Raw genomic sequence first — 14,994 nt, 5'->3', positions numbered from 1 at the left:
AGAACCAGCACTGTTAGTAAAGTTTTATTTTATAGTTTGTGGTGTGTTTGTGTGTCTTTGTGTAAATTTCCTTTAGAGGGCATAGGTGTTTGTTTGTTTGTATGTATGTATGTATGTATGTGTGTGTGTGAGGGAACCTGTGCATCTGAATGATCAGCGGGAGCTTGCATGAAGTGTTAGCTGTTTGGTGTAACGGCATATACCTAGCATCTAATGCTAGCGGATGGCACTTTGACAAAGTCAGTTTGAACTTGTCCCTTTTGAGTGCCTTCTTTTCTAAATACTATATATATTTGTATATATAATATAAATAAATATATATATCTATATATTATATAATATACATATAATAGATTTTTTTATAGTTCCACCCACAGTTCCTGAACCTGCAGCCCTGTGTATAAGGATCATTTTCACCAATAAAGTATAAGTGTGAGAGATCACGGAGGTTAGGAAATTGTGTGGGTGACAACTCTAATAGGACTTTAACTTTTATATAGTTTAGAATTAGGCTATGAATTACATTTAATTGAGGTAAACGGTTGTGCAAGCCATGCACATTGGGTCCAATGAGCCCCAGCATGATGACATACAGATAAGCACAGCTACATCCTTGCCACTGGTGCGGCAGATCGCGCCACGCATGGTGCGAGACGTTCGCCCGCGAGCGGATATGCACATTGCATTCGCACCTCCATAGGAATGTATGGTCCGAACGCAATGCGCGCCATAGCATACCGTAGCATATGAAGGCATGGGGAATCACATAGCGCAATGCATGTGCACGTTTGTGGCGCGATCAGCAACAATGTAACTGGGTGCATCTGTAATTTTTATTGGTAGTCTATTTTATTATATAAAGTTTGCAATCACTAGTATGAAATAAAGCAAACCACTGACAGTCATGTGTAAGTCTTGGTGATCAATCCTCATCTTTAGTATTTGTAATTTCAGATCACTAACCTTGTGCATTGTCAGCTGAGTCTTGATCTTGTCAGGGTCATTTGCAATCTCAAGTTCTGAGTCTAATGAATTTTCAGATTCTTCAAGCCATTCCATAAGTTTGCTAAAAGCTTCGTGGAACTGTGATAAAACACAACTGCAAGTCAAAATCATGGAACTGTGATAAAACACAACTGCAAGTCAAAATCAATCTGCATTTTTGCATAAAAGACAGTAATGACAGCAAAGAGATGCTCAGTGGTCACTCACATACTCGTACACTGTACCTGTTTAGATCTTTTCCGAGCATCGTCCAAAGCTCGTCCTCTTTCTAGTGAGCGCTGCACAACATTTTCCCACCGGTTTTGTACACTGATCAGCAAATTTTTTATCAATACCACATCCTGCTTTTGGCTGAAGTATTTTAAGTGGGTTCCAGTTTTATCCAGCTCCATAATCTGATCTTTGTGTGAGTTTACTTCAGTAACAAATACCTAGAACCAAACATAGAGACAGTCCTCGATGTAACATTTACTTTCATTTAAGTACTAGGAGAAACAATTATTGCGTATGCTCAGTGGTGGAACTACACTATAGGAGGTACAGCTGGTATGGGGCTCAGAGGTGACACATGCCAGGCAGCCACTCACAGTCCCTGTTCCCCCCAAAACTCCTGATCTGCTCTCAAAAAAACAGGGTTGAGGCCTCTCCTGCCAAACCAATGCATCTGCAGTAGGTGCAAGAGCCTGACCGTAATTACTCAGAACCGACTCTTGGGAGGCTAGAGAGGCATCACTGAGCCCTTACACCTAACAGCTATGTGGCCCATGAGTATACTAATGCACTAGTTACAAAGCAATCCTTGGACATTTTAGCAGAAAACTTTATTAGCTGGTCACTGCAAGCTGCATATAATAATAATAATAGATTTTCTAATATAGGTGCAGTTTGGCATTGTAACATAATGGGAGCCAAATACAATATACAGTAAACCAACAACAGGGGTGTGCAATAAGTTTCGGGATGTGTAGGTAGAGTAGACACAATCTGACTGACTGGTTGTGGACTGTAATCTCTAAAGTTCTTTTCTGACTAAATTTCAGGGCACAGAACCGTATATAAGCAGCACTGCACATCGAAGAAGTCAGCTTGTTCACTTCCTTCACGAACTTGTTATGGAGCTCAGCAGAGGTCACTGGAGAGCCATGATCTTCTATGACTACAAGAGTGTTCTGCGACAGCAGGAGAGTTTTGACTGACTGTGAGCTGCTTTTGGGGAGGAAGCACCATCCAGAACCACTGTGTTTGAGTGGTTTGCAGAATTTCGGTCCCTGGAAAACAAGGAGCACTGCGGCCGACCTGTGTCCGCCATCACCAAGGATAACATTGCTGCCATGCAGGCCATAGCTGAGGTGGACACCAGGGTTCCTGTGACCCAGTTAGTGAAGGAGATAAGCATTCCTAGGGATCCTTCCGCTCAATACACCACGAAAAGCTTGGCCTGAACAAGGTTTCTGCACACTGGGTGCTCCATCAGTTGACTCGCGCTGGCTTGACGCCACAACATGCTGACCAGGTTTGATGGCGGTCATTGTCTGGGAGATCATCAGTGCCGATGAATCCTGGATCTACAATTTTGACCAAACAATAGTGAGCACAGTGGACCCCAGCTGGAGGTACACCACCACAGAAGTTCCGAAGTGAGCGCAACGTGGCCAAGCAGATGGTTGTTGTTATTGTGGCCAAGACTGGTCATGTACCAGACCACTAGTGCAGCAGCGCACCATCACTGGGGACTATTTGCCAACCAACACCTGCCGCGAGTGCTGGAAGCCATTTCCAAGCGCCGACCAAGAACTCGCTCTAGTAATGCCCTTCTCCATCATGACTATGCACCTGCCCGCAAGCCTAGGACAGTGGTGGATTTTCTGGCCTGTGAATGCATCCAGGAGGTTGGTCATTCACTGTACAATCCAGACCTGGCCCCCTGAGACCAGGGGGCCAGGTGGGATTCCTTTTGAGTAACAGGAAGCTGCAGTGGAGAAATTCATCCAGCATGTAGAAGACATACCTTCTTCGGACTGGTCCAGCTGCTTCACCAAGTGATTTGAGTGCATACTACTCCTCTGGTGAATACTTTGAAAAAATGCAATGTTCACTTTGTTTGTAAATATAACACTTACTGCATCTGGAAACTTATTGAACACCCCTCGTACAGTAAACCAACAATAATGAGGATGCAATTTAGAGCTCTACACTGTACTAATGTTCTACAGATACACTGTACCTAGAAGTTTTCTTTATATTGTGATTTGTGACTATGGAATATGGAGTGTTTCTCTACAAAGAAAAACTTTGATATACGTAATTTTATTATTTAAGATTAAATTGGAATATATTAGAAAACATACCTTATGTTCATCAATCTGAAATAGTACTGTATCCAAAATAATACTTGCTGGAGAGGAAACAGTTAGAGTCTGTTCTGCCTGAGTTAACCAATTAATGAAGTCTTGAAGAGAATTGTGAAACCCTGTTGCCAAATTGAGGGCTTCTTCCAATTTTATCTAAAAACAAATTAGAAATTAGAGTAGATTAGTTATTAGTTTATTATACAATGTTTGTAACATTAATATTTTACTCTCTGTAATTACTTGCTGTAATTGTTTTTACATATTTTTGTAACCTATGTGATAAAATCTTTTTTTTATTTTAAAGTAATATTTATTAATCAGATCACTGTAATATACATCAATCAATTAGCAGAAATAGTGGAATAACAAAATCTAAACAAATACAAGTACATATTTATATAGACATACAGATACAACTGCTATAAACACCAGATGATATATAGTATGATCTAGTTTTACAAAAAAAAATCAAGAGAGCCTGAGATCAAGAATAGGAAAAAGTAAAAAAAAAGAGTACGTTAGAAGAGAGTAGGTAATGAGACAGTTAGGAGGGACCGAGGGCGAGGTTACCAGTATCAAAATCAATTCAGGGGTCAACTGTGGAATGGGAGGAGGCCTGCTGAGTGGTCAGCCAGGGAGCCCAAATTTTATTAAAAGACTTAGATGAGTGGAATTATGCTAGACATGTATTACATTTTGTGGACATACCATATGCGGGCCAAGACCGCCTGCATAGGTGATGGTAATGGTCTATTCCAATCAGCAGCTATCTGGCATGTCATAGCTACAGAAACATGTAGTAGCTTGTTTTGATGTCTAGAGAGAGTGGGAAGGCTTAAGGGGAGAAGGAAATATCTGGGGTCCGATGGGATAGCAACGTTGAGTAGGTGAGAGAGAAGGGCGATCACTTCTTGTCAAATTGGCGAGATCCGTGTGCAAGCCCACCATATGTGAAAAAAGGTGCCTTCCTCCAAGCAACCTCTCCAACACCTATCCGAGGTATCTGGGAACATACTGTAGCTTTCAGACGAGAAGGTACATAGTACCAGCATTATAAAATTTTGTATACATTTTCTTTGATCTTAACACAAACGGAGCTAGAAACGGCATTATCCCAAATTTATGACCATTTCTCGGGGTCTAAAGTGATTCCTAAATCCGCTTCCCATGCCAGTTCGTGGGAGTCCCTCGTAGAGGGTGTAGCCTCGCTAAGTAAGAGATATAATTTAGAAATTAATCCTCTAGTTGAAGAACGTCTCCAACAGAGAAATTCTAAGGGTGATAAAGGCCTCCCAGTCTAGATTAATTTAATCTTGGAGTGAAAATTACGAATTTGTTGGAAACAAAAAAATTTTCTAGTTGGGACTGCCGACTTATCCTGAATATCCGACAATTGGGGGAAATTAACATCATCCGTAATGTCATTTAAATATAACATTTTACCTATTCTCCAAGTGTTAAAAAAAGACTTACATATACCTGGGGGGAATTCAGGGTTATGGAATAATGGGATGAGGGGAGGAGAGCCTGGTGATAATTGAAAGTGCCTGTTAGTAATATTCCAGATAGCCAGTGAACGGCAAACTATGGGGTGGGAGGAGACACTCCGAGGATAATGAGACCTGCGAAGCCACAAGAGGGAGGAGAGCGTCGATGAGCCCACCTCCTCAGCTTCAATATCAACCCAGACCTTCCCCGCATCACATTGGTGTGCTAAAATCTTTAATAAAAACATTTTAAAAAATTAAATAAAAAATTTGAGTAATATTTTGTCTCAATTCCATGTGAAATTTAAAATCTACAGATTGTAAGCCATACTAACAGGAGAACCTTGTAAGATAAACGGAAGCACATACCATAAGATTAGTGAAATATTTAATGTTTGGAAATATCTAAGGCATCTCAACTGTTAAGTAGCATTTTTACCTGCATTCAGAAGGACTTTAATTAAATGCACTGAATTGAGCAAGAAAGGTAATGAAAGACACATAATAATGTAACACAACTGAACGCATGTAATAATGCAAGTCAGTATGTTGACATTGGAATCAATGGGCTCTTTGAGCGAGCGTTCAATTTAAATAGCCAGCCCCTTTTTCTGAACGAGCGTCCGCAAATAGCGTCCGGCTCTGAATCAGCCCCTAAGGCCCCTGGTCTCCTAAGAAGATACAGCAAGAGCTGAAAGTCCCCTTATAACGTAAGTTGCCTGACTAAAATATCCTGGGAAAACTAATCACATGTATAGCCTGAAGGTGGGTACACACCTGACAGATATATCTGCAGATGATGGTTGTTCATACACACTGAACGACCATCATCTGCATGCTGCAGCGGGTCCCGGCGTAGGGGGCATGGCATAATCGTGGAAGGCGTGGTCACGCCCCCTTCGAAAAAAACAAACAAACATCTGCGGCACTGGGGAGGGGGGTGCTGTGTGCCGCTCAGCCCGGCGCACATCAAATGGGGGCGCGATCAGCATGATCGCCCCCCTCTTTGGCATAGGAGACTGCTCGGGCTGCTGCTTTAGCAGCCTTGGACAGTCTCCCAGTGCAGCCCAGCGCACAGCAGGGTGTGCTGGGCTGCTGTGGATGGGGAGCTGTGCCGGACCCGGGTAAGTAGTACCTGCTCGCAGCTTACCCCCCCTCTCTGCACCCCTGTGTACGGGCGATCGGCCATACACACTTGCCGATGGACAGATATGTCTGTACATTGGCTGTGTAGCACAGCCAATGCGATATGTCTGTGAACGACGCTGTTCACAGACATATCGTCTGTACACATTGGCCGACAGGGGCACAATATATTGGCCGATCAATTGATCGGCCAATATATCGGCCAGTGTGCACCCAGCTTAAGTCTACACTGAAATCTCTACACAGCCCTAACATAAATACAAATCCTGAATCTAAAACTTTCCAGTTCCAAAATGAGATCTTACCTTCCCAAATTCTAAAAACATAATAAACCCTCATAGTATGGATATGTAGAAACTTGCATAAATATACTTTTTACTGGTTCATTATTATGTAAATACACAAGATCACAGTAGTCATGACACTTAAATAATAAAATAAAAATAATATGGATAACTTCACTTAGCAATACGTTTTACCATATGTTTAAAACAGTATGGGGTATATTTACTAAAGTATGGGTTTTTAAAAGTGGAGATGTTGCCCATATGAACCCATCAGATTCTACTTAACATTTATCTAGCAGCTTCTAGAAGATGATAGTTAGAATCTGATTGTTTGCAATGGGCAACATATCCACTACTAAAATCCTGCACTTTAGTAAATATACCCCTGAGTCTTTGTGCACAAACCTCCATAATCAACACTTACATTCCTCTCACTGAGTTTTGTCTCAACAGATTCCCACTTCTCCTTTAGGTTGTTAATGTCTTGGTCCATATTTGCTTCTGGGTCATCAATGCATCTTTCCATCATTTGCTGGCTTTTAAGCATTATGCTTTTGTAAACATGTTCTTTGTCTTCAAATACAGCGCAAAGTTCCTGCAAAATACATGATTGTTTAGAACATTCCATACTTATAACTAAATACTGCCATATTTATACATTCAACAAAAATTACAAAATACTTTTTACTTTTAAGCATTCATATGAGAAATCCAGTCTTATCTCCACCAGTTATACATGAATGAATTCGGAACAATGTCACAAATTTTACTCTTCATTACATAATTGGTCAATTTGGTGTAAGGACATACTGTCACTTTCTGCTGGCTTCCAGTGCATGGGGGTAGCATCACGATATACCCTTTTGTCCCTAGGCATCTCCCGCACATTGTGAACGTACACACTGCACTAAATCTACAGGACGCAATGCTAGCTGTAAGCAAGGTAAGCGTGACTGTCAATTCACTTTTGTAACTGCATTTGGATATACATTATTGCGTAACTTCAAGGCACTGCATGCCCTGCCGGAGGGCATGCTGAGATTTATAGTGGCAAAATAGCTTGCAGTTATAGAAACAGATAAATATATATAAAAAGGGTTGTAAAAATTAAAGAATCCATACTTAGAGCAATCTGGAGCAAGCTCTATGGCTCAAAATGAATATACATTTGGACAACAGGTATTTCAGAGGATGCACTAGACCAGTGTTACACAAACTCATTCCTCAAAGAGCACTAACAGTGCATGTTTTCCATGTCTCTTCACAGAATCACAAGTTAAATAATTAGCTCCACCTGTGGATATTTTAAAATGTGTCAGTCAGTAATGAATACCCCTGTGCACCGACTAGAAAAAATGGAAACCATGCACTGTTAGCACTCCATGAGGAATACGTTTGGGAAACACTGCACTAGACAGTTATTGAAACAAAAATATTTTAGTTACAAATGTTGTCCCCAGGTGGTGATGCAGCAATACAAATCACTTATAGAGCGCTGCAATTGTTTAATGTGTCCTCCAATGTGGTCAACAATAGTTTCCATTTAAAGAACAGCATTCCTTATAACAGCACATATCATGTCAGGTGGAATAGCCAGCACATGACTTCTAGTGCTGTTTTTCAGATCTGACAGGTCTGACATCCTTGCTGATACACATGGTTCTTTACAAAAAAAAACACAAGCAAAAGTCGCATGTGATTAGGTCTGGTGATTGGTGTGGGCAAGATGTCTGAATGTAGCGGCTGATGACCCATTTTGAAAAGTGTTGCCTTAATAATTTTAGCACTCTTCAAGTTATATTCATCACCACATAGCAATCTAGTGACAAAATTGTAATTAGTATTTCTTTCGCAATAAATGGCTAACATCCTCTGAAATACCTGTATTTTTCTTCATTACGAGCAGTGGCGGATTTTATGTTGGGGCAGCCCCCCCAGTAACATCCGCTACTTCACTGTGACTGGAGGTGGCTCCCCATTGTAAGAGCCACCTGCCAGACACGCAAAGGACAGGCAGCTCCAGGGGAGGCATCTCCTCCCCCTGGATTCCCATTCCGGGCTGCAATTAGCAGAGAGCGGCTTCCAGCGGCCCAATAGCAGCATATATATTAAAGCATATAAAACATATAAAGACTGAATATAAGCAATAATATTTACCAGCATGAAAATGCAATATAAAGATGCCGGTCCGGAGATTGGTGTGTTATTTAACACACCAATCTCCGGACTGGCATCTTTATATTGGACTCCACCACTTATTCCATTTCCTACTATTTGGGACATTCACCCAGTGAGATGTGATTGCCTTTTCAAGCTGGTAAATATCATTGCTGGACATTATTCCGGGATACACCATTAGGATCAATGACTATTATACATCATTGTCTCCTGTGCATTGGATTGATTAATTCATCGTTTACCTCATAAGACTTACTTTTCAGTCTTTATATGTTTTATATGTTTTAATATATATGCTGCTATTGTGCATTACATAATAAATTAACTCTTTTTAATCCAAGCCGTATACCTATTATAATTTCATCCTCATTGTGATTTATTTATCATCTGATATGTTGCATACAAGTGTCTGCCTCCAATGTGATATATAGACTTAGTAGAAAAACAATATTTTATTGTATTATGTTCAGCATCTGAAAAGTTATATATATGTATCTGTTTTTAATGCGACATATAGATCTAGCAGATCAACACAATCTTTTATTAATTTATAGCGCATGTTCTTTCATCTTCTTGTTTGTATATTTATTAGGAAAGTGACATACTCCTTGAACCAGCAGCTTATTGATAGCGCCACCTGATTTCTTTGTTCACTTTTTTGTGATATAATATGAACTGGGAGTACTAAAATGTTGTATAATGTGAGCAGGGAGCACTATAATGTGGCATAAAGTAATCTAGAGACAATACAATGTGGTATACTGTGAGCTGGGGCATTACTATGTGGCTTAATGTTAACTAGGGCACTAATATGGGGCATAATGTGAACTATGGTACTACTATGGAGCACTTAATCCACTAGGGTACTAGTATATGACATAAAAAGAACAATTACTGCAGAGATAGGTGTCTCACTGGGAGTATTGGAAGTGGGGGCTTTCCTAAAAGTTGCTATGGGGTCCACAAAGTTCTAGTTACGTCCCTGCTCCCCCCCACTTTGCTCTGTCAACAAACACTTCCTCTCCTTCTTCCTGATTACCTCCTCCCATTCTCGCTTTTAGAATTTCTCTCGTTCATCCCTCCTCCGGAATGCCCTCCCACTCCCTATCAGACTTGCCTTCAGCCGTTCAGCATTCAAACATGCCCTCTTCCTAATATGCAGTTTCTACACTCATCTTTTGTCACGACCCTGTCTAGTTGTCACCTTTTTGCCTTGAGACTTACTCCTGTCAGCTGTCCCATGGATCTGTGTGTGTAATTTGCCTGGAGGATTTGCTCTGATTATTGCACCTGGCCTCTCCTCTGTCTGTGAGTACTGCTAGCCCTGATTGGAATCGCAGGTGTGGTTCTGATTCTCAGAGCTGCAGAGATGAATACTCCCTCTGCATGTTGTGCCTTCCACCACTCAGAATGCTACTGCCAGACCACCTGTCCGTATCCACCAATTGCTGCCAGACACAGGGTATATATATCCTCCCGATAGAATTCTGGGCCTGAACATCTCGTCTTCCCGTGGTGTATGGTCCATGCTGTTTCTGCGTTCTAGTGTATCCCTGAAACCTGCTACAGCAACCCCTGGTGCAATCCAGAAAACCTGTTACAGCTATACCTGGCAATCCAGTAAACCTGCTGGCAGCAACCCCCGGTGCATCCTGAAAACCTGCTACAGCTATACCTGGCAATCCAGTAAATCTGCTGACAGCAACCCCTGGTGCATCCCGAAAACCTGCTACAGCAATACCTGGCATCCAGACGTCCTGTTACAGCAATACCTGGCCTGTGCTCTGCTGCTAGCCCTACTCCTGGTTGGTCCCTGGCACTCTGTAAACCTGCATCGTGTCACCCTGCCTTGCTTCCTGCTGTGGATCAACTCCTGCTCCTTTTACCTACCTATTCCCTCCCTGAACCTAAAATTCCCAGACCTACCCTTTCCTTCCTGAACCTGTTATTCCCTATTACTCATCCAGCCTGCACCTGTGTTCCAGCCTTTGTCACAGAAATTCCAGATTACCCTGTTTAGCCCTCGTCTCAGCATTACCTGACTTCCCTTCAGCCATTGTCACATTATTCCAGTCCAGAGTCAAGTTCCTGTCATATCAGTTCTATCCACGTTGTTCCAGTCCAGAGTCAAGTTCCAAGCTCATCAGTTCAGTCCACGTTGTTCCAGTCCAGAGTCAAGTTCCAAGCTCATCAGTTCAGTCCACGTTGTTCCAGTCCAGAGTCAAGTTCTTAGTTCATCAGTTCAATTCAACAAGTCTTCCTGCCGGTCCCAGTCCGGTTCCTCCAGTTCCTGTCATTTATCATCAAAGGCAGTTTTCTCTGCTACACAAGTCTTGTAAATAGAGCTATCTACATCACCCATGGTTCCAATCCAGCCAGCCTCCAGAGAATCCAGTTCATCACCTGAGACAGGTAACTCACAAGCACCATTTGTGACAGAATGTTCAGGCCCAACGATGGTGGCGGTTCAAGCACCTAATAAGGGAATAGATGCTTTCCGTAACCTGGTCGCCCGCTTGGATTCACAGGAGGCCGTACAGCATCAAGTGCTACATCTTTTGCAAATCCTGAATAACCGGCTAGATGTTACCCAAACCTTACCTGAACCCCTAACTACCTTCCATCAACTGCTGGAACAGCTTCAGGCTCTACTCAGCAAAATCTTTCAGATCATTCCTGAATTTCTTAGAGCTGCCTCTGTCTCAACTAAAACCTCTGCCTTGGAATCCCTAAGAAACAAGGATTCTTCCGAACCAAGTAATGTCAGACATCGTAGTTACCCACGCCCCAAGCTCTCTGTGGCCGAACGCCAGCGGCGCAAGGATTTACAGCTCTGCCTCTATTGTGGGAGTTCTGACCACTTCATTAAAGACTGTTCCCTTTGCAACTCCAGCAGTGGTTTCAAGTGTCAACGTCTCAGGGCCTGTTCCGGTCCCAGCCCGGATTCTGCCCGTTCCGGTCCCTGCCCGGATTCTGCCCGTTCCGGTCCCAGCCCTGATTCTGCCCGTTCCGGTCCCAGCCCGGATTCTGCTTGTTCCAGCAGGGGACTCCAGTCAGCAGCCCCAGGAGGGGTCTCAAGTCTCGTACCCCAGGAAGGGGCTTCAAGTCTCGTACCCCAGGAAGGGGCTTCAAGTCTCGTACCCCAGGATGGGGTCTCAAGTCTCGTACCACAGGACGGGGTTTCAAGTCTCGTACCTCAGGACGGGGTTTCAAGTCTCGTACTTCAGGACAGGGTTTCAAGTCTCGTACCCCAGGAGGGGGTTTCAAGTCTCGTACCCCAGGAAGGGGTTTCAAGTCTCGTACCCCAGCAGGGGGTTTCTAGCCTCGCACTCCAGCAAGGGGCCTCAAGTCTCGCACCCCAGGAAGGGGTTTCAAGTCTGGTACCCCAGGAGGGGGTTTCAAGTTCCTGTTACCAGGGAGAAGTGTCTTATACTACAAAATCTGATTATGGTTCCTGTTCACCGTCTCCTGCAAATATCGTTCCAGAAGATGACAATCTCTGTAGTCTGTTCTCAGCTTTGATTGTTGATGCTACTGTCTCTAGCTCCTCTGGACCCCTTCCAGTCCCATCAGTTGGTTCGAATACCGAACATCTGTCAGCTTCAGTTGTTTTGACTCCTCAAGTCTCTTCCAGCCCTGCACCTGAATGTGCTCCACAGTCCTTGAACACACAGGATTCGTTGGATACTCCAACATGCATTTATTTTGATGGGGACTTATCTCAATACTATGCATTATTGAAACAATTCTTCGCTATGATGAATTCACCTTTGCCATGTGGAGTCAAGCCTACTAATATTGTAGAGTTTATTATCTCATCTTTTCAAGGTAAAGCTTGGGATTGGGTTGCCCCTATTTACAACTCCAATGGTCCAATGCTTCAAAATATAAAGACTTTCAGTGAAGCTGTTGTCAAAGAATTTGGTCCTTACCCTGTAAACCAAAAATCTAGAGAAGTTCTCAGTTCCAAAATATTGTCCAAGCAATCTGTTTGTGCTACCAAGAATTCGTCTTCCACTCCTCTGAAAACCAAACAAGGTCAAGTTTTCAAGGGCCAGCGTGCTGAATTCCAGGCATCCCAAGGAAACCACACTATAAAATCTGTATCCCTGAACGTGAGATGTGCGCCCACCTCCTTGTCCTCTTCATACTGCGGTACCTCCCAAAACACCATCAAAATGGGTCATGTTTTGCTTAGTTCCTCCAAGGAGTCCTATCAATGTTCAAGTCCTACTAAGCCTTCCATTTTACCTTTAGACACTGACTCGGAATCTGAGTTCGATCATGCACACAATAATTCTCCATTCTCTGTAGACAATCTGTCGTTTGACCCTGTCCTTCCCAGTCATGTATTTCCTTAGGAGTTGCCTGAGAGAGCTACGGCTTTCCGGGGGAGACTATCATCTTCCCACCAAATATGCCAGTGAAATAATCCCGGTTCTACATCTTCTCATACTACATTTCCAGAAGAGTGTCCTCATTTTGGGATTACTAAAGACTTCCTAGGTGATGAAGGTTCCACCTGTAGTGAGGAAGAATGGTCTACTTACTCTGAGGATGAAGATGTCTGAAGAGATGTTTTCAGAGTTGTGGTGTCCCTGTGTTTGAAGCTCCTGGAATGTCATGTCTGAAGAGAGTTTTTGTTTTGGTGTCCGGAGTCCACCCATAAAGAGGGGGGTACTGTCACGACCCTGTCCAGTTGTCGCCTTTTTACCTTGAGACTTACTCCTGTCAGCTGTCCCATGGATCTGTGTGTGTAATTTGCCTGGAGGATTTGCTCTGAGTATTGCACCTGGCCTCTCCTCTGTCTGTGAGCACTGCTAGCCCTGATTGGAACCGCAGGTGTGGTTCTGATTCTCAGAGCTGCAGAGATTAATACTCCCTCTGCATGTTGTGCCTTGCACCACTCAGAATGCTACTGCCAGACCACCTGTCCATATCCACCAATTGCTGCCAGACCCAGGGTATATATATCCTCCCCTAATAGCATTCTGGGCCTGAACATCTCGTCTTCCCGTGGTGTATGGTTCATGCCGTTTCTGAGTTCTAGTGTATCCCTGAAACCTGCTACAGCAACCCCCGGTGCAATCCAGAAAACCTGTTACAGCTATACCTGGCAATCCAGTAAACCTGCTGGCACAACCCCTGGTGCATCCTGAAAACCTGCTACAGCAATACCTGGCATCCAGACGTCCTGTTACAGCAATACCTGGCCTGTGCTCTGCTGCTAGCCCTACTCCTGGTTGGTCCCTGGCACTCTGTAAACCTGCATCGTGTCACCCTGCCTTGCTTCCTGCTGTGGATCAACTCCTGCTCCTTTTACCTACCTATTCCCTCCCTGAACCTAAAATTCCCAGACCTACCCTTTCCTTCCTGAACCTGTTATTCCCTATTACTCATCCAGCCTGCACCTGTGTTCCAGCCTTTGTCACAGAAATTCCAGATTACCCTGTTTAGCCCTCGTCTCAGCATTACCTGACTTCCCTTCAGCCATTGTCACATTATTCCAGTCCAGAGTCAAGTTCCTGTCATATCAGTTCTATCCACGTTGTTCCAGTCCAGAGTCAAGTTCCAAGCTCATCAGTTCAGTCCACGTTGTTCCAGTCCAGAGTCAAGTTCTTAGTTCATCAGTTCAATTCAACAAGTCTTCCTGCCGGTCCCAGTCCGCCAGTTCCTGTCATTTATCATCAAAGGCAGTTTTCTCTGCTATACAAGTCTTGTAAATAGAGCTATCTACATCACCCATGGTTCCAGTCCAGCCGGCCTCCAGATAATCCAGTTCATCACCTGAGACAGGTAACTCACAAGCACCATTTGTGACATCTTTTTTTCTTCTCATCCTATTTGTGTCAATCATAACCTGTCTAGGTTGTTAAGTCTCACGAGCAGGGCCCTCTCTCCTCTGTACTCTCCACATAATTATGTAATCTGAGCACTACAATTATGTAATAATGCATATATGTAAAGTTATGTTCTTGTCTGTACAATTTTGTACTTTTGCCCTGCGTTATATGTTTTACCCCTTTGTATGTGATTGTGCAGCTTGGGTGACTCTATTTAAATAACCTATAATATTATTTGGTTATGTAATAGCAATAACAAATACTACTTTGCCAATTTATCAAGTATTGCAACTACAACTTGGCTCCAATCAAATTAAGCAAAACATGTCACCGAAAGTCCTTTAATACAAAACACAGAAGACTAGGCCGTGCTGGAGCCATGTCCTGCAGATTCTTACCAGATGAGTGTTCAGCTGCTCTCTTGCTGTTTCTGGTAATCCTCCAACAGGTTTGGCAGCCAGTAAATGACGTTCAGTGTCTGTCAGCCATTGATGCAATTCTTCAATTTCACTGTGGAAACCTTGAGCCTGCATTTCAGAGCACAGAGAAGTGTTAAACAAATGTCAGTAATATAACGCTGTGCAGTGCATGACTGATTATTCAAGTGTTATTTTATGTGTACTTTTGTGATACTATAATATATGGTTTATTTTTGTTTTGTGGATTTATTTTGTAGAATAAGCACAAAAGAATAAGT

General features: G+C 43.0%; 1 protein-coding gene across 1 annotated transcript in view; it reads right to left on the bottom strand.

Moving 5' to 3' along the window:
- DST (dystonin) overlaps positions 1 to 14,994 on the bottom strand; it is a 637,844-nt gene that overhangs the window by 47,213 nt on the left and 575,637 nt on the right. Inside the window, exons 84-88 of the mRNA XM_088455927.1 lie at positions 14,696 to 14,824; positions 6,701 to 6,871; positions 3,354 to 3,509; positions 1,230 to 1,436; positions 964 to 1,083 (exon numbers count right to left, since the gene is read on the bottom strand). Coding sequence (XP_088312053.1) covers positions 964 to 1,083; positions 1,230 to 1,436; positions 3,354 to 3,509; positions 6,701 to 6,871; positions 14,696 to 14,824 — 783 coding nt within the window. The remainder of the gene's footprint in view (positions 1 to 963; positions 1,084 to 1,229; positions 1,437 to 3,353; positions 3,510 to 6,700; positions 6,872 to 14,695; positions 14,825 to 14,994) is intronic.

The sequence above is a fragment of the Taudactylus pleione genome, unplaced genomic scaffold (assembly GCF_031769625.1).
Source record: "Taudactylus pleione unplaced genomic scaffold, aTauple2 ptg000678l, whole genome shotgun sequence".
NCBI classification, from domain to species: Eukaryota; Metazoa; Chordata; class Amphibia; order Anura; family Myobatrachidae; genus Taudactylus; species Taudactylus pleione.
Note: the sequence above shows the minus strand (reverse complement) of the source record. Positions and strands in the feature narration are given on the sequence as shown.